Source organism: Calidris pugnax, unplaced genomic scaffold, assembly GCF_001431845.1.
Source record: "Calidris pugnax isolate Ruff unplaced genomic scaffold, ASM143184v1 scaffold9, whole genome shotgun sequence".
Lineage (NCBI taxonomy): Eukaryota > Metazoa > Chordata > Aves > Charadriiformes > Scolopacidae > Calidris > Calidris pugnax.
This window is the reverse complement of record NW_015090778.1, coordinates 2837832-2856951: the sequence shown is the minus strand read 5'-3', so window position 1 is coordinate 2856951 and position 19120 is coordinate 2837832. Positions and strand designations below refer to the sequence as shown.

The 19120-nt window shown below is 38.0% G+C and overlaps 1 protein-coding gene across 6 annotated transcripts in view; it reads left to right on the top strand.

The window, feature by feature from the left end:
- Positions 1-19120, top strand: part of STXBP4 (syntaxin binding protein 4) — a 75189-nt gene that overhangs the window by 48867 nt on the left and 7202 nt on the right. For all 6 annotated transcript variants that reach the window (XM_014952134.1, XM_014952163.1, XM_014952126.1 and 3 more), the window contains one exon: positions 6611-6668. In XM_014952134.1, the coding sequence (XP_014807620.1) occupies positions 6611-6668 (58 nt within the window). The remainder of the gene's footprint in view (positions 1-6610; positions 6669-19120) is intronic.

Here is a 19120-nt window from a genome sequence, read left to right as displayed (position 1 = left end):
TGACCAAAACGACTATAATGTTGAAGGACTGACTTAATGGTATCTGTGCCTCTGACTGTCAAATGTGTGGTATGTGAAAAGGCATTGTAAGCCAAATGGGAGACATATTGATTGTATTATAAGCATATTGCAATAATAACCTTGGCTTTTTTTGAAATGTGATTACATTACAAAAATAATAATCATTAGTGGTACTTTGAATTCCTTTCACGTCAGCATTTCAAGGAATGCAGTCTTTCTTCAGCTTTTTGTGTGCTTAAAAGACCTTCCCAGTTTCAGACCAGCGGTTGGTGCAGATGCTCAGGTTCTGGCCTGTGACTGTAGGTGATGGGGTGAATCTGCTGTGTTACCCCTGGGCTAAAAGGAGGATTTATCAAAAAGTCGATGGGGTTTTTTTGTTGGTTGCTGGTGGGTTATTTCCCTTCCCTATCCTCACAAAAGTCTGTATCTTCCATCATGTACCTTAGAACAGCTTCTGTTTGGTGGAGCAGAAAGCTCAGCACTTAATTTGCTGTACTCGTTCCGCTCCCTTTAAAAGTCAGAATGTTTTATAGTAATGTTATTGTGAAGTAGGTACTGTGAGCTCTGGTGGCTTCTGCCATTTCTGTGTAATTGGTTGTATGCATTCAATTGCCATCAACTAAGCAGAACCAAGTATTTTATTGCCCTTGTTAAGTGTGTTGTGCTTCTGTTGTACTTTCACTACTAACCTCCTGCATGGATAAAAATGAGCGTTGGCTAGACTGCTTCTCATTTTAATAACAGTCTAAATTGCTTGGGTCCTACGGTACCTAAAGCTTTATTTTGAAGCAGAATATTAGTCTTTGTTCGGAAAATATGTAGGTTTGGGTTTTTGTCGTATTTCCAACATTCAGTTTCTGAAAAGGTACATTTTTTAAAGTAATGTTTCAGGAATATAATTCCTGATCCATCTTGAAGACACAGAGCAGCAACCTCATTGCTCGGACGACTGTAGCTCTCACTCATTTCTGAAGAACTTAAGTGCACACGCTGGGCAGAGTTTGTTCTAAATTTGGATTTCCTTGTTTGTCAGACAGGAGAGCAATATGTCTACAATAATGTCTGATCACATGGACTGATTGAAGGTCATTCTTATTTCCTTAAACTAGTCAGTTGACTGATCTTTGTTTATATTTCACAGTTTCTATGTATCCATACTGTTTCTAATGAACTGTGCTGAGTTACTCACAGACAAGTAGAACAGAAGAAATAGAAGAAAATAATTTATAACAGTTTGTAGTTTCAAAATTGCCATAAAGATCTTAAGGGTGATCATATAACTCTTCAGCATGAGAAGCAAACGATTTTATAACTCATTCTAAATTGTAGCTTGATATGATGTAATTGTTTTAATAAGAGGTTAATGAGTTTGCCAACATAGATGGGTCAATATCTTATGATTAATAGGAAATGGGAAAACACAAAGTCATTTTTCATCATACCCTGAATATCCAATGTAAGAAAAATATTTTTTCTGAAGCCTGGTTTCTAGGAACAAGACTGAAGGAAGAACAACCCTACTCTGCCAACCATACTCTAAATTAACATAATTTCAGTTGCTAGTATTTCCCAGATGTCTCCAGTTGAAAACTACTTACTCCATCTTAGTTTTATTAAATTACCAACAACAAAAGAAAAAGAACAATTTCTTTAAAATGGAATTTGATATGTGAAAGAAAGGAATGGAATGTCCCCATAGCAGAGTATTATTCATAAAACGAAACACATTTGTTTGTGGGAAGAGCACTTGAAGTGGTCTAAAGAATTAAGTGGCACACAAGCAAACGTCAGAAGTGCATACTCACTTCTGAAAGCTGTTTTTCTGAACCTTTAATTCACAAATAAGCAGTAAAATACAGTATGTATTATTGACAGCCTCAAAAAATGAAGGGCCATTTTATGCCTGTACCCCATTGAATACACTCGGCAACCAAGGCTGGATATTCCTCCACAGATTTTTGCTTTAGCTGTGTCAAATTGTGTAACTCACAGAGGAGTTCCTCTGCCGGTCTCCCATCATAGGGTACCTCAGTCCCCTCTCGGGGGTATTCCCATATGCCAGTAGCTCTCAGGAGTCAAAGAGCAGGTGACTTAGATCCAACAAGTCAGATCTTCAGCTTTCCATCCTCTTTGCATTGCCAAGATACTCAAAGAGAAGAGCCAAAGGCACTGGGGATCTTAACTGATGAGTGTTGGATTGAGGCCACATGAGGAAGGTTTAAGTGTTGATAAGAGGTGGATATTGAAAAGAGATCAGAATTCAAACTTCATTTATCAAGTGACAGAGAAAAGTGTTTATAATGTTCTTTAGCAAATCTTGTATATCGGAAATACTTTTAGTAGGTAATTCCTATTTCTTAAAAATCGTCATTGTTTTTGAGAATCTAATATTAAATATCATCAGGAGGTAAATAAAGGGTAGTTCTGAGCTAGCTAATGCTCTCTTACTTAAAAAAATATGTTTTCATGGAAAAGTCAAGCTAGATAAAAGATATGCAAAAAGACATCCTTATTTCTGTTGTTGGTCAAAGAATCTGTTCATCGTGAAACTGAATACTTATACTATGTGGCTTTTGAATTCCAGATAGATATTACATCCCTTAAGCTTGATGCTTCATATTAATTCCAGACGAGGTGGTTTAGCCCTTACAGGAAAGGAATTGTAGGGAAACATCCTTTTTACGGTGGATGACAAAGCTGTGAAAGCTGCTGGGAAGAAGTTTGTGCTTCACAAAAGAGTTTGGAGGGTGAGATTCCCACCTGTGGTAGGCAGCTTATCCCTCAGCAGCCTTTTCCCATTCATCAGTAGTGTTTGTGTGACTGCGTATAACGGCAGCAGGGTTTTAAAGTCTGGCCTTAAGGCCAAAATAAAGGACTTAAAGGACATATTTATCTTGAAGCATCCAAATAGTCACGCTTTGGCCAAATCTAGATAGAATCCTAGTGAACAGTAAATTTTTGAACAATTCTTACTGGAGTCTCTGAATCTCTCTTTTTCCTTTGAGGAATTTGGTCAGAAAATAAGAAAAATAAAACACTTTGGACTGCAGCATTTAGATGTTAGGGAAATAACTGTCAGTTTTGAATCAACTGAATATTCATGCTATGGCATTTGCTTTATTAGTTTCATCTGCTGATCTCCACGTTTCTTTTTCATTAATATTTTTAAACTAACTTATTGGGGGAAAAAACCCCAACAACTACATTACTGCAGAGTTTCTGGGTTTGATAACTGCCCAGTAAAAGGAGGCTTTTTCCTAATTTTTGCATTTTCACCTTGCTTCCTTTAGGGACATGCTTTGATCATGCTCCGTGCAGTTTTTGTTGCAGGAAGGCTGTACTGAAGCATGAGGGACAGCATACACATTCTATCTTAGAAACTGGGCAAAAATCTTCAACATCGATCACTTCCTACAAGTTCATCATTTGGGCTGATGCTTATCTTTCTGCTTACTGCAACCAGCCAGGTAGCAGTGCTGGTGCATTTCCCTTGTCCTGTAAACCCCAGGAAGCGACAAAGGTCGATGAGATCCACACTTTATCAAGGATCAAGAAAATTTTGTTTGCCCTATGGTTTCACTCCCTTCCTGCTTTATATAATGTTCATTTTACAGGGGTGGTTATCACAGCAGGCATCTTGCAGCTGAGGAACAAGCAGTCACCAGGGATACTGCCTTGCTGCTCAGTGACCAGCTCGCACACTCCTCTATACATACAACAGCAAGTGGTTTGTTGTTTTTCACATAGAATTACAGAAATCTCTTTTGCATTAATCCTAATTAAATGCATATACTCAGAACAAAATGATAGTAGGTTATAATGTATTTTGGCTAACACGCACTCTCTCAGGAGACTGTTCTATTTGGGCAAAGGATGCTTTGGATTGTATTCCATTTCTTTTGCTTGCTTAATTACTTTCGCAGTTTTACCTTTTACCTTGTAAAGGATAAATAATCACAAATATTTGAATAGCAAGAAGCCCTGTCTCTTCTGCTAAAAAGAAATTATTTTTAAATATTGTAAAACTTGTAATTTTTTTAAGATTATATATGCAGACAACTGCTGAGATATATTATTTATGAAGTTTCATCAAAGGCTGTAGCAATTCACAGAAGAAATTATAAATATGTAGGAAATCTAAGACTGCCAGAGTTTATATAGGCTAAATCCTGCATCTTTCAAACTATAGTTGTGACTTTGAGCTCCTTTACCTCCTCTTTACTATAGGTGAGAGTTTATCAGTCTTTCAAGCAAGTCCTAGGACAGGCAACAAATCTGACCCTGGAGGGTGTGAAAAAATAGAGCACTAGGAAGTAGATCAACTTATGAATGATTCATGGAGAAAGTGAGCTTGAAGGAAGTGCAGATGATGTCTAGGGAAATATGATGAAAACATGAGAGCCTCCTGGCTACCATGGGAAATAGCAAGAAGTAGAACTACAAATCTAACAGTGAAGGAAAAGAGTAAAGGGAACAGCAATGAAAAACTAGTGGAGAAAGAGTAAAAATGCTCAAAATAAAGGCATGAAAAAACCTACAGATGTAGGTGGAACTTTGAAGCATATAAAGAGTGGATAGGATATACAATCTAATGCATATAAAGTCAAAAAGGCAAATAAAGCTGTGGAGATATCTCCAGAGTCTCATTTATAGGTGACAAATGTATTCAGTGTTTTTGAAAATCACAGTCTTTTGTGGTTAAGAAAAGAATACAGAGCATCAGTTATCATTGCTACCTACGTACTGTTCTTCATTTAGAAGGAAAAAAGACATAATTTTAATCAAATTACTAGTGAAAAAAGTGTAATTATCACTGATGAATGAAATGGGTGATGTAGGGGATCCATGTGAGCACAGAGCAGATGCCGAGGTTTTATTCATAACTGAGCAAATCCGTTGTCATTTATTTTGGATATGCATGGTACATGAAGGAATGAGGAAAGGCCAGGGCAGATGAAAGCAATTGAAGGATAAATCCCATTGCCATTTAAATCATTAGAGAATATCCATGTTGAATAAAGGTCCCGTCTTTTATGAAAGAGGAAGGAAGAACTGGTGATCATGTCTAGGATATTTATAACTTAAAACATCCTTTTCTTCCTTCCTTCATAATGGAGTCAGGGCCTGAAAACTGTTACACAGCAACTACTTTGTATTTAAAGGGAAGTAGCTGTGGATTATTCTCTCTCAAAGGTAGTAGGTGGCGTGTTTTGAGGAACAGATTGTATAGATCTGTTCTAAAAATAGGAAGAAGCCTGAGATAAGTGACTAATATGGGGTAAAAATGAAATGAAAAAAAGTTAGTCCAATGGGGTTTTTGCTTTTCGAGATGTACTAAAAAGTAATGGTGCCGTCCTACAATTACCAATTCTCAAGTTCCCTTCCTGAATTTTGGAGTTTTGGTAGACTTACTTGGTACCTACAGCTATAATTACTTCTCAGATGGTTTGTACCTGCTTCACTGTGCAAAGTCATGGTTCAGTAGCTGCAACAAGTTCTGTTTATGTTTGAGAACTGAGGTTACCCCTTTCCAGATTTTTAAGAAGTAAGGACTACACTAGAGACAAAGGTCAAATGATGGGAGAAAAGAAAATGAACCTTTTAAGAAAGAAATTCCAAAAAAGTATATGTGGGCACTTAGGACATGCCTTGGTATGAAGAGGCTTTCAAAGATGCTGTGGTGCGTGCAGTCCAACACATTTTCTAAATAAAAGTTTCAAATCTAGAGCAGGCTCACAGATGGTTCTAATGAGCTGGGCTTTGAGATATACTGTGACTTGAACAAAATAGTTTTAACTCCTAAGACACTAACATTTTGAGATGACTTTCAAGCTTAAGCACTTCCAGAACATTTTTACATACCTATTTTAATTTTATTGGTATTTCTAGTCTTCAAAAAAGGGAGGCTTTTCAGGACCTTGCGCTTTCCTTTATACATATTACAGTACAGTATCAGAAAAGCATACATCAGGAGTATTTTTGCACATCTACTCATGTTTCTTTCTCCAGCACTTTTCAAGCTCTACAAACATTTTGTTTTGAACAAATAGTAAGAAAAAAAGGTAAAGGTGTCCTATGAAAATTGAATTTTTAAAGCGATATAATATAGCACCCTACTAAAAGTATTAACTCACCTTTCTCATGGATGGAACTTTCAAACTAAGAACAAAATCCAAGATGGAGTTTTGAAAATTAGCATGACTGATAATTACAAAAAGGGAAAAAAGAATAGTTTCTTAGTGCATGTAACAATGGCATCCTTTCAGAATTACTTATTTTATAGGTGTAAATTACAATAAAAAGTTCAAAGAGTTAACTGCTACACTCTCATTTGACCAGACTATCAGCTTCTACAAAAGAAATGCTAGTAATAAAAGTATCATCAAATGGTTTATAGCTTTGTAGCACAGCTAATATTTATTAAATTGTACTGTTCATATTATCTATTGCAAAAAATAGTGATAATTCATTTATAATCTTTTTATGACATGGTTTGAAATTTCAGCATTCCAGCTTACACCATTTCAAAATTATGTTTTTTGTGTCACCTAAGCTTTGAGAGACATCTTATCTCTTCATTTCATCTTAGGTCTGCCTTATGGATGGGAAGAAGCTTATACAGCAGATGGAATCAGATACTTTATCAAGTGAGTAGTTCTGTGGGAAAATGGATCAGAGTTGAAATAAAAGCACATCAAACTAAATACATTTTTAAACATAGAATTAATGAGTAAAATAAAAAAAGCTGTCATATGTTTTATATATTATACCTTTATTACTGACATCGCTTGTTCTTTTCTGGTATTTGTGACTTTTCTGGTATTTGTGACTTGCTGTCGAGAGGGTCCTGGAGGGCTTAATCACAAATCCAGCTGAAATTCAGTGAGAACTGTGTCTCTGTCCTTCAGATGCCTTTGAAAACCCAGTCTTCAATGTTGAGAAGGTCCCCAGTTAAGTGTTTGAGCCTATAATGGACGCAAGAGATAAATAAAAAGAACAGTCATACCCTACATAGTCTACAAGTATAAATATCTATTTTTAAGAATACCCTTATATTTTGGTTAAGTGGAAGAATTCTTACAATTCCTTTAGATTTTTAGGAGGTAATGCTCTGGTTTCACCCAGCTCTGAAGTTACTTGTGGGCTTTTTTGATGTCATATCCTGTTCCCTTATGCGGGAATAAGTTGTTCTTTTGCTGCAAGAGGGTGAAGGAACAGGACTGAAAGTATTTAGTTATATTAATAGAATGGTCTAGGGGTTTCCAATTGCCATTCCATTCATTTAGAACAGAAGTTACTATACTCTAGACTTTACACTTTAGATGCGAAGTGGTGGCTCACTATCTTGAGTATCACAGAACATTGGTGTTCACAGTATCACTGCCTGCAGGTTAAGTGATTTTGATTCCTTTGATAATGCCACTGAAGCTGCACCAGGGGCAAAAGTCTTCTCTCTTGTTCTGCATAAATACTACTTTTTTTGTTCTTGATTCTTACTCCATTAAAATTTTACCTACTGTTTCCATAGGGTTTGCTTTCGACATTTTCAGGGGGTTGCCAAAGATAAAGCCATACTCTTCATAACTGGCTTATTAGAAAAACTTATATTAACTAATAGTGAATTCCACTGACACATATTCAGGACAGACACTGCAACAGTGAGCACCTCACACACAAAAAAAATACAGAAAAATATGTTTGTATCAGGAGCTACCCGTGATTTTTTTTAGAAGATACTGCGAATACATTATTTTTTCAAAACTCTCCAGAGACTAGAGGAAAGGTGACATTGATAAGATGTTCCAATAACACAGTGTCTAAAGCATAAAGGAAACGTCTACAAAAGCAGTAATCATTTGAAGATGTAATCATCTGGGGGGGACACAAAGCACTAAGCTTGGGCCCTTGTGACTTGCTTTTTGGCTTTCCTTAACTATAAGATTTCCTTAGTGATCATTTTTCTGAAAGACTAGAAGAAAAACTGCAGTGCAAATTCATTATTTACAAAAAATGGAAAAAAAATTATTATTTTTTTTTAACCAAATCTGGAGTGTAGTTTATATCTTGCCTATGTCTTGCAGGTAGAGAATTGAAAGCTTTTTTACAAAGACTTACTTGACAAAAGCTATAGGAATTTGTATACTGTAGGAAAGATTTTTTTTTCAATTGTATTCTCTAATCCTGGGGAAAAAATGCATGAAAAGAAGTAGCTGCTGTTGTATGTATGTCCCAGAAGCTTCAGGAAGTGAATTGGACAGTATGCAGTTGTTTTTTTCCAGAATATAGTAAAAAATAATTCATATAGTTGATTTTTTTTATTATCCTTCTAAAAGATTAAGCAATTGGTGAAAAATATAATTCATCTCCATTCCAAATCATGGTTTAATTAAGAGTAAGTTCTTCTAGCTCCTGAAATTTGCATGCTGTTTAATTCTTATAGGTGCCAGCAAGACGCTGTTTTGCAGGTGCATTTCCACCGTCTTCTGAAAGACAGGAAGGGCAGCAAATAAATCTTTGCAGTGAGATAAAATTACTTTTATCCCAAACTCTTATAAAAGTCACGTAAATAAGGTTGAAGTTTATGTATTAGCTAGCCAAGAAAAGCAGGGACATTTTTTTTTTTTCCTTTTTTTTTCAAACGTACTGCTCTGTTGTCCTTGACTCACCCCGTGGTGCCTGGAGCTAGATGTATTAAAGCAGACATGTTTTTTTTCTGCAGAGGTTTCCGAACACACCGTATATGATACTGCATTCCAGCTCTAATCAAAAGGCAGCTTTTATTTTCAGACAGATGTAGGTTACTACATGGGATTTATACCAAAAAAAAAAAAAAAAAAGGTAGAAAAATAACTTAGGAAATGAAAGTGAATTAAAAGCCAATTTCCTAGCAATGGAAATAAATACAAGAGCGACTATTAAAATAGAGCACTGTTCCCTTGGTCTCCATCTGTTGATGCAGGGAGCCATACATGACAGTTGGAAAGCTAAAGGTGGATGCTGGATTCTGTTCTGGGTAAAACACTTGCAGTACTCTAGGCTTACACCTGAGCCATTGGAAACTGAGCTTGAAGATTGTATTATCTAGCAATAATAGCAAATAAAATTTAGAAACAGAATAGAAGAAATCTCGCATTCTTGAAACGTTTCTCCCCTCTTTTTTTTCTCTGGTTTTGTTACAGGGCTTCTCATGCAAGTCCTCATCTTGATGACTCAGCAGAAAGTTAGATTTGCTGAATATGTGAAAGAAATTTCTAAGTTCTGCACTTGGATGCTGAACTACTGCAGATGTGGCAATAAGATGCATGTTAGCAGCAGTAGAATCTCAGCTGGTCTAGGTGGTGGAAGCCTAATTTGCAGAAAGCATCAGCTGTGTTACCTGTTAGCCCCACTTGCTAAACTACAGATTTGAATTCAGTAGTTGACCTGGAAAAGCTCTGTCGAATTTTTACATGTCTGACCTTTGGCTGTTAATGACTCTTGAATGTTCTTCCCTCTTTTAAGGTACTCCTCGTGTGACAAGTGATAGTGGCTGGGGTTTTCCACCACTGTTACCTTCTGTAGTCTGTCTTATAAAGTTCTGCATTTACAGTTTTTACATTTATGTTCTGCATACATCTGCCAGTCTTTGCATGGCAGGCAAGGAAAATCTATCCATTTTAATTGCAGAGGAGGGTGTGAAATCACCCTTCGTGACCACGGTCTAAAAACTTTTATTCTTTTGAATGGAGCCACCACATTGGTGTTAAAAGCTCTTAATGCAGTTCATTAGAATGGAATTAACTGAGCATTGCAATAAGACATTATGGTAATTAATATTCCTTTTAACTATTTCCTTATTTTGCTTTCAGCACTGTTTCCAAACGCCTTTACAGAGCGTAAGCCAGGCTTTTTGCATGCTTGAAAATTCATACCTCTTACTACACTTTGTAACGTGTATGAAGTCAGGCTGAGAATATTAACTATTTCAAGCAAGGAGCAGGGATTGCGTAAGTCCCTTGTTTCTGATGTTGAATGGTAGAGATTTCAAGACGAAAATTCTACTCAACATAGAAAATACCCTTTTATTGGAGGAACTTCGCTTGAGGTGCATCTTATCCGCTGATCCTTTTCAGGAGGATTTAATCTAATTGTTTAAATTGGGATTAGCAGAATAGTTGATACTTTACAGCCCTGGTACTAACACTGTAACCTTCTTGTTCTCTCAGGCTGTGAATTTCAATCCTTTCATTCTTTGCTGTTTAGACCAGCCAAGGCCATGAGGGGTTTAAGAGTATTTCAACATTAACCCACTTCCATGTATACAAACAGATAGGAAAACATGTTATAATTCCCTAACTGTAGCCACAATTAAACTGATCTTATATGTGAGTTGTCAGTTTTCATATTGTGCAGTCAGGCTGTGGGGCTGTATAGAAGCTGCAGTAGCTCTGTTTAAATCCACAGCAGTTTTACAATATGCTAAGGACAATCAAATATTATTTTAATTAGTGCTTGCTTTCAGTTCCAATGTGCTTTATTGGGCCATCAAGTAGTTGAGTCCATAAATCTATATGTTATAAATCAATGCAGTAAACACCCCAGAATGGAATCTTAATAGCACATAAGCTTGAGACAGCTTGCTGTGAAATTTCCATAAATATCTCTGAAGGGGGTGTAGCAATATGAAGTGCATGAGAAATCAGAGTTTAAAAGAAGCAAACCAGCTGGCTTGTGTTACACACTAAAGTGAAACCCACTTATGTGAATAACTGACATGAATAAAACATTTACATAGCTATATTCCTAAGGGGCTGAACAGCTCTCTATACCTACCAGGGAAAGCTGTATCTTGTCCATGAATACTCACCTTAAGACAGTTTTTGAAATCATCGGGAAATCATTTCAGTCTGTCAGTAAATTATTTTCAATCAACCAGGTTGCTAAGATCAGTCACACAGTACTGGCAAGTGTGAGAAAACCACCTTTTTGACTGCTGGTGTGTCACAAATTCACATGATTCTGTGCTAGGCATTAAGGTCATGTGTATAGGTTTACCATCAAATAGCAAACAGTAATGTAAGCCTCTCTGAGTTACATCTCAATATGCATTGGGAAAAAAAAACAAGTTTAAGTGCCTTACTAATATAATATAAATGAACAGTTACCAGAAGGACAAAAATTATACCAGTAGAACAAAAGGTAGGGATCAGCTTCATTGCTTGTATAGCTGGGCTTTCCTCCAGCTGGAGAGAAAATGTTGAATTTGGCCCCAGATATGTTTTGAGATAACCTGGTGTACTTTAAAGTAATAGAGAGGGCAAGCACTGTTTTATTTTGCAGGTAGAAATACAGTCACTCATACATTAATGTGTTACAGAAACACATTACTGGTGCCTGTTTCCTCAGCAATTTCTGTTTGGCATTTCTGTCACTGTTTATACCAGCCAATTTGCTTAAGAGTTGAGATTCTGACCTCATTTGCTCAAAGTGACAATTGGGTGTAGCTTAATGGGGTTCTCAGCAGTCCACTGCAATTTCAAAATCATATAATCACAGACGAGTCTGGATTGGAAGTTATATCTGGAGGTCATCTTGTTTAACCTTCTATTGAAGAGTAAGTTATCGAGAGCCCTGTCAAACCAAGCCTTGAATATTTGCAGTGAGGGGGATTCCACCACCTGTCTGGGCACCCCATTCCAATATTTAGCTGTTCTCACAAGTGAAGAATATTTTCTTAATTTAGATGGAATTTCCCCTGAAGCAGCTTGAGCCCATTGCTTCCTGTCTGTTGCTGTATGTCTTTGTGAGAGGAGTGCCTCCATTTTCTCTAGAACTACCTTTTAGGCACGGGAAAACTTTGATTAGACACCCACCCCCTGCCCCCCGAGCTTTCTGTTCTCGAGGCTGAACAAACCCAATCCCTTTAACATTTCTTCATGTGCCAAGTTCTCCAACCCTCTAATCATCTTGGTGACACTCCACTGGATCCTCTCCAATTTTTAGCTTGTCTGTCTTGAACTTGGAGAACCAGTGGATTCAAGAGAGCCTACATAAGGTAAAAAAGTTTGATATTAATTAATTTTACCTATTAGATGAGTAAGGTTGTTTTTCTGTTGTGAGAAATTAAAGTCATGGTTTTCTATTAGAAATTCCTGTCCCACATAGACATTTTAGCTGTAAAACCCAGAAACACAAAGGAGCTAACGAGCCTTTGTAGAGAATCACCTAGATGCAGATGTGTGTGTATGCACTTACCAGTCAGTTGGGAGGCATTAAAACGTGAGAAATGTTGTAAATAAGAGCAGGTTCCTCTTTTTCACTTTTAGAACTAGTCATGTGGCTATTTTTTCCCAGGCTTAGTTGAGGTGTGATGTCGAATGAGTTTACTAAGTGTTGTAACCACTATTAGAACAAAATTTCACCTTCGTTGTATGCTCTGGTGTTAAAAGTCCTCATGGAAGTCACAGCACTGCAGCCATGCAAACAGAAGGTGTTTCTGTCATTGAAGGGATTTTGTGAATTTGGAACTTCTGGATTTGGTTTTTAAATAGGAGAAAGAGTCTATGCGTAACTTTGCTCTCCCAGGGAAGTATGATATATGCTAATTAATTAATGGTTATACACTGGTGGTTTAGAATCACACAGGAACAGTATAAAAAAGCATAGCTGTGACACTAATTTTTTCCCAGAAAACCCATTATCGTTAATCTCTTCCAGCCTCCCACTGTGTTCACCTTTAACATATGGCAGCTCTGTATCATAAGACTGACACCTAAAATTAGGCAGGGCCTTGCTATTCTCCCTCCCACTCCCGCCCACTCCTTGCATATGTATACAGTTTGGAAGGACCAGCTGTGAATTTTGCCCCTGTAAACACTGTTTTTCTAGCTTTTTAATAGCACTAGGTTCCAACTATTCCACATTAGCTGTTATTTGTCTCAAGAACATTTATCTTAAATTAAATTTTCCTGAAAGGCAAGTAAAAGTTCCTAGATGTTTTAATATTTTGGGATCTTCTTCCTTAGATGTGTTGGGATCCGTGACGTTTTCTATCTTAGACCAAAGGGGTAACAGTAATATTTGATTTAGAGTTATCTTTGAGCAGTTTTTCTAAAAATCAGAAGTTTCACATGGAAGCATTGAGAGCTTCAGTGCGACAAAGAGCAATAAAAGTGCTCTGATAATCTACCAGTACAACTGAGAATAGAATTTGATTCACGTTGAAGTCAATACTTGTAAAATACAATTAATGAAACCCACACATGTTGTGTTCTGGTAACAAATCAGCCTTCCACTTGGAAAGCCGAGACATCATATTTATATATTTTATAATATTCCATTTTGTTTGGTTTTGCTTTGGAAGGAGCAGTCATTAATTTTACTGAAGGCTGGGCATTCACAGAAACTGTTTATGATTTTGTGACTGAACTAAGAATAGCAAAGAATGTGTGATAGATGAAGAGCTTATGTAGTATAAACATTGATGTTTTATAGCACTAGAGCTAAAGGTACCTTCATAAAAGAAAAATAAATCACAGTTAATTTTACTTAATGCATGCTAAATTGAAAAAACAAAGAAACAAAGCTGTTCCTTTGGCAAGTGTACTCTGCACATTTCTACTGCTTTCTAGAGGAAGGACCCAAACCCCAACGTACAGAGATGTATTCAGCTTCATCTCTGCTGTCCTGTTCCAGTATACACCCGTATATTGCAATATACTTGCTGTCTGCAGGTTATCTTAATAGTGGTTAGAGTGGCCCTTCCTAGAAGAAATCAAGTTCAATAAAGCTCAAATCATAGCAGAGCTGATCTAGAAGTAAAATTCTGTATGTTCCACTCAAGTTTCAGTGAGTTCAGGGCAGCAAACAAAGGAAAAACATGATGTGCTGTACTGAACATGCCGTTGAAATCCCCCCGGGTCTGCTCCCAACTCCCTGTGTAGCAGAGGCCAGTTAGTTGCCAGTTAGTTATTAGCAGTCATCAAAATCATGTAGGTGTCCCCATCTTAATAACTTTGATGTTTTGTGAGTAGGAATGGGTATTTTGAGGCACAGAGTGCTTTCTGTTTTATTGAGTTCAAAGAAAGATGCAATTCCTGTGCATCTCTTAAAATTGGACCTTTCCGATTTTACATGTCACTCAAAAATAGAGGTTTGCTTTTGAAAATATTTCCTTTTACCTGTCGTCCTCAAGTCTTCCTGTCTGAAAATAGAGGAAAGAATAGTTACATAGTCACATTAAGTTGCAAATATTTAAATAAAACTAACTCAGCACTAATCAAGTGCTAAATGTTATTACTACTTTTAAATGTATACAGTATAATATAAATAAGTAACGTATAATATATAAAATCTCCGCATCCATCAGCTCAACGTCAGTCCAAACACTTTCAGATATAATCATATGAATTCAAGTAATCCTGGCATTTTTCTTTTTGATTTTTGGATAACCACCACCCTGAGACATCTCAGAGAACTTTTATTTTCACAACGTGTTAATGCCTGCCATCTGAAGTACGTGACTCTTTGCTGTCTCACGTTGGTCACTAGGAATAAATATATCCAGAAGTAGTCCTTTTCAAAAATTTTACCCCCTGGTTGTTCTTTGTTCACAGTCACTGTTGAATAAAGAAAGACTTGCTATTAAAAGACACAGCAATGACTGATGATAAGACATTTTGCTAACTAAAAATTCATGAAGACTTACAGATAGCCGGGATAAGATGAAAATTCAAAATAATTGTTAAGGTTTAGAAATGGTTTATTGCCAAATGTTTGGGTTGTAGGGAATTCAGTCTCTGGTTTTTCACTGAAGTCATTTTGCATGACTACAAGGAAAATAATCTCAGATGTAAAACTAGGAAAGTTGGCATTGGATTTTATGATAACATGAGGTTGTAATACAAGAATGTTAAGACCTTAAGCTGCTTTTGGTTGGGCAATTTTTTTTCCTGAGAGGTTGTTTGTTTTTTAATATCAAGAACCAAAATGGAGAAACGTTCTTTCAGCTTCCACAGATACTGCACACTCTGTCCAGGTTCTGGCCTATGATACAAGGCAGCTGCTAAAATTTCTTCTGTGAGAAAATACATGAAGCTGACATTCCATTTTGCTCTAGACCTACAAGCTGAAATCAGTGGGCTGATTTTTGTTAAAAAATAAAAAAGGGTAATTTTACTTTTAGACAGATGTGCTCAGAGGTGTAATCCTCACCTATCTAGTTACTTCTGTGAGTGGGACTGGGAATGTGAAAGCTCAGACTCCTGTTAAATTTTCCTTTGTGAGGGCAGGGTTTGGCTGTAGTGGCATTAGCCACGTGGAATAAGCACCGCTCTACACCGTCAGCTCCGAGATCTCCCCGGGTCTGGGAGAGCCAGCAGAAGCAGAACAATGCACAGCAAGGGAGTTTTTAGTATGTGTTTCATCTGCAGCACGGGCCTAAGCCATTCCTTTGGCTTTAATTCATGTTAGGACACAGTTTAAACACAAGGCTTGAGCGTTCTCCAGGCTGTGGTAGGAAAAACCTCCTGTGACGTTGCCCTAAGTCTGCGACATCTGTCTTATCGAGTTATCAGGCCTGTGATGATAAACCAGGGCTGCTGGGAGTGAGCAGCCTGGTTGGGCAATTCTTCACAAAATTAGCACCTCTGATCTCTATGTTCTGATGCATTCGCAAATAAACGGCACCAGAATTTTTATGATGTTCACTTACAGGATTATGAGTAACTGCATATATTAAAACAGCGCTTTTAGAGTAATAGCAGTTGGCTATTACTGGGTGAGACAGATTTCAGGTAGTGCTTTAAAACTGAAAAGTTTGCATATCTTGTCACTCAAACCTGTGGGCTTATTCAGCCTTCGCTCAGACCCTGCTATTATTATAATTTTCATTTTATATTGGGCCATTTGTTTATTGTTGGCAATTTTTAATGATATAGTATTCTATTTGGCTATATAAATCTTCTCCCTGTGATAGCTGCTTTCTGAAATTGCTCATAGATTTGTCTTAGTAGATAAGTGTTTAATCAGTTTAATCAAGGAATAAACAGCAAGACTCTTCTGGGGTTTCACTTTATATCCCTCAATCTTTAATTAATACTCAAGCAAAATCTGTGATCCCTCAGGGAAAGACAAGAAATATTTATGTCGCTTTAGGACACAGTTCCATGAGGTAACAAGTGCTCTCAACCTAATTACAGCCCATAAGTTAAGGTCACTGCCATCTTCCAGGACCTGCCCAGCATCTCCTGGGGTACCACTACATGTTTTTGAAATGTTGCCTTGAAAGAGGGTCCAGTCTTAAACCAGTTTTAACAAAAACGGAGGAGAACAAAAAAAAGGATGTTTAATTTCAAATAGTCTGATTTTGATAAATGCAAGACAAACCCCCTTCCCAAACTGCCTATAATTTCCATGTCTGGAAACCCCTTTCCTAGGTGCTCTCAGGATTGATCGATTATACTTGCATCAACCTTATGCAGTTGTTTTATCTTGTTCTAATTGCTTATCCAAAAAATTAAAATCCTTTAGTTACAGTTAAGACTAGTCCTTGCAGAGCCTCCCAGCACTTGCTCTCCAAAATAGCAGGAGTTCTCAGTTGCCTGACTTGGTATCCCCATCCAGCATTTAACATCTGCTTTCCAACCACTGGCATTTTCAAAGGAGATTTAGAAACACTATCAGGCAGAGATTTGAGGGCACCAGAATTAGCCCACTTCCAGCATTTAAACCATCCTGTGTACCAAATGTTGCTGTATGGTATTTATCTAAACTCCACACCCATGGGAGGGGGCTGGGCTATAACCAGGTGTCTGTGATTATCATCATCCCATGCTCAAACCTTCTTAAATGCCCTCAGGAGTAGCAGCTCCCTGGTGCTGCCTTAGGAGCTCCATTGCCACCTGCTGGCATGAGGAAGGGGGATTCTGTCTCACCCGACCCCTGGTGCAAACGAGGACTACTCCATTTTTGTGCAGGGTCTATTTTTGATGGTGTATTTTCTTATGCAATGTTTCAGAAGGTGTGTGAGAAGCGTTGATGGTGACCCAAGAGACTTGCATTGGCAAGTTAGAGAAGTCTGAGTGAAACGGAGAGGAAAGAGCCGGGTACCTTCTCAAAGGTGCAAGATTTAGGACAGTGGATTTTAAAGAGAAAAAAAGGTATCCTTGCAAAGCAAAAGGCCATTCCAAGCGCAAGGGAAGCAGAAACAGAAAGGCCCATCAACAAAAGACAAAGGCAGCAATTAAAACAAATTGTGCAAAGCCGTGTGTAGTCCAGCAAAATGCTATACAGACAGATTCTGTGCAAGAGCAAGTGAGGAGGATGATATAACCTCTAGATGAAGGATTATGTTTCGGGATCTTTATTCAGTGGCATTGTTCTGTATTTTCCTGTTGCTCTGGCCCTCATTAGCCTCCAAACCACCACTGCATGGGGGCTGCACATTAGTGTGTGACAAAGGAATGCAGAGTCCCCCACGGAGCTACTCATCTAGCAGATGGCATGTACTCCTTTCACAGCAAGTTCAGAAATTCCCATTGGGATATGCCCGTGAGTCCAAAAACTAAAAAATCACAACATGAAATATATTTCTGGGTAGTATAGAAGTCCTTGCAGAGCCTCCCAGCACTTGCTCTCCAAAATAGCAGGAGTTCTCAGTTGCCTGACTTGGTATCCCCATCCAGCATTTAACATCTGCTTTCCAACCACTGGCATTTTCAAAGGAGATTTAGAAACACTATCAGGCAGAGATTTGAGGGCACCAGAATTAGCCCACTTCCAGCATTTAAACCATCCTGTGTACCAAATGTTGCTGTATGGTATTTATCTAAACTCCACACCCATGGGAGGGGGCTGGGCTATAACCAGGTGTCTGTGATTATCATCATCCCATGCTCAAACCTTCTTAAATGCCCTCAGGAGTAGCAGCTCCCTGGTGCTGCCTTAGGAGCTCCATTGCCACCTGCTGGCATGAGGAAGGGGGATTCTGTCTCACCCGACCCCTGGTGCAAACGAGGACTACTCCATTTTTGTGCAGGGTCTATTTTTGATGGTGTATTTTCTTATGCAATGTTTCAGAAGGTGTGTGAGAAGCGTTGATGGTGACCCAAGAGACTTGCATTGGCAAGTTAGAGAAGTCTGAGTGAAACGGAGAGGAAAGAGCCGGGTACCTTCTCAAAGGTGCAAGATTTAGGACAGTGGATTTTAAAGAGAAAAAAAGGTATCCTTGCAAAGCAAAAGGCCATTCCAAGCGCAAGGGAAGCAGAAACAGAAAGGCCCATCAACAAAAGACAAAGGCAGCAATTAAAACAAATTGTGCAAAGCCGTGTGTAGTCCAGCAAAATGCTATACAGACAGATTCTGTGCAAGAGCAAGTGAGGAGGATGATATAACCTCTAGATGAAGGATTATGTTTCGGGATCTTTATTCAGTGGCATTGTTCTGTATTTTCCTGTTGCTCTGGCCCTCATTAGCCTCCAAACCACCACTGCATGGGGGCTGCACATTAGTGTGTGACAAAGGAATGCAGAGTCCCCCACGGAGCTACTCATCTAGCAGATGGCATGTACTCCTTTCACAGCAAGTTCAGAAATTCCCATTGGGATATGCCCGTGAGTCCAAAAACTAAAAAATCACAACATGAAATATATTTCTGGGTAGTATAGAACATAGAATCATAGAATTGCCTGGGTTGGAAGGGACCCTTAAGATCATGTCCCCTTTCAGCCCACTACATCTATATCTAGCAGTGCGATTTTCTACTTTTTTTTTTTTTAGTGATTATTTCAATAACAGCAGTGAAAGTACTAGAGGTTAAAGGTTTCAGAGTGTGCAGTGTCCGGTGTCTCAGCCTTGCTGTTGTCAGCACCGCGGCATCGCCACGATGGCTTGGCACGTTTCTGATTGTCAGTAAAAGCTCCATCAAGCATCAATACTCTTCAGCTGAGCACAACTGCATTTAAAGGGCTGGTGAAGTTTAGAAAATCAAAGCATAAGATAAGAAAGATTAAAAGTTTAGCAGAAGTACTACTATGGATTAAATGGACTTGGTTATTGAGTATGTTCATTTAAGGAGGAAAAGAGCTACCTTGGGTTTTGTGTTATTTCACAGGAGCAGAGT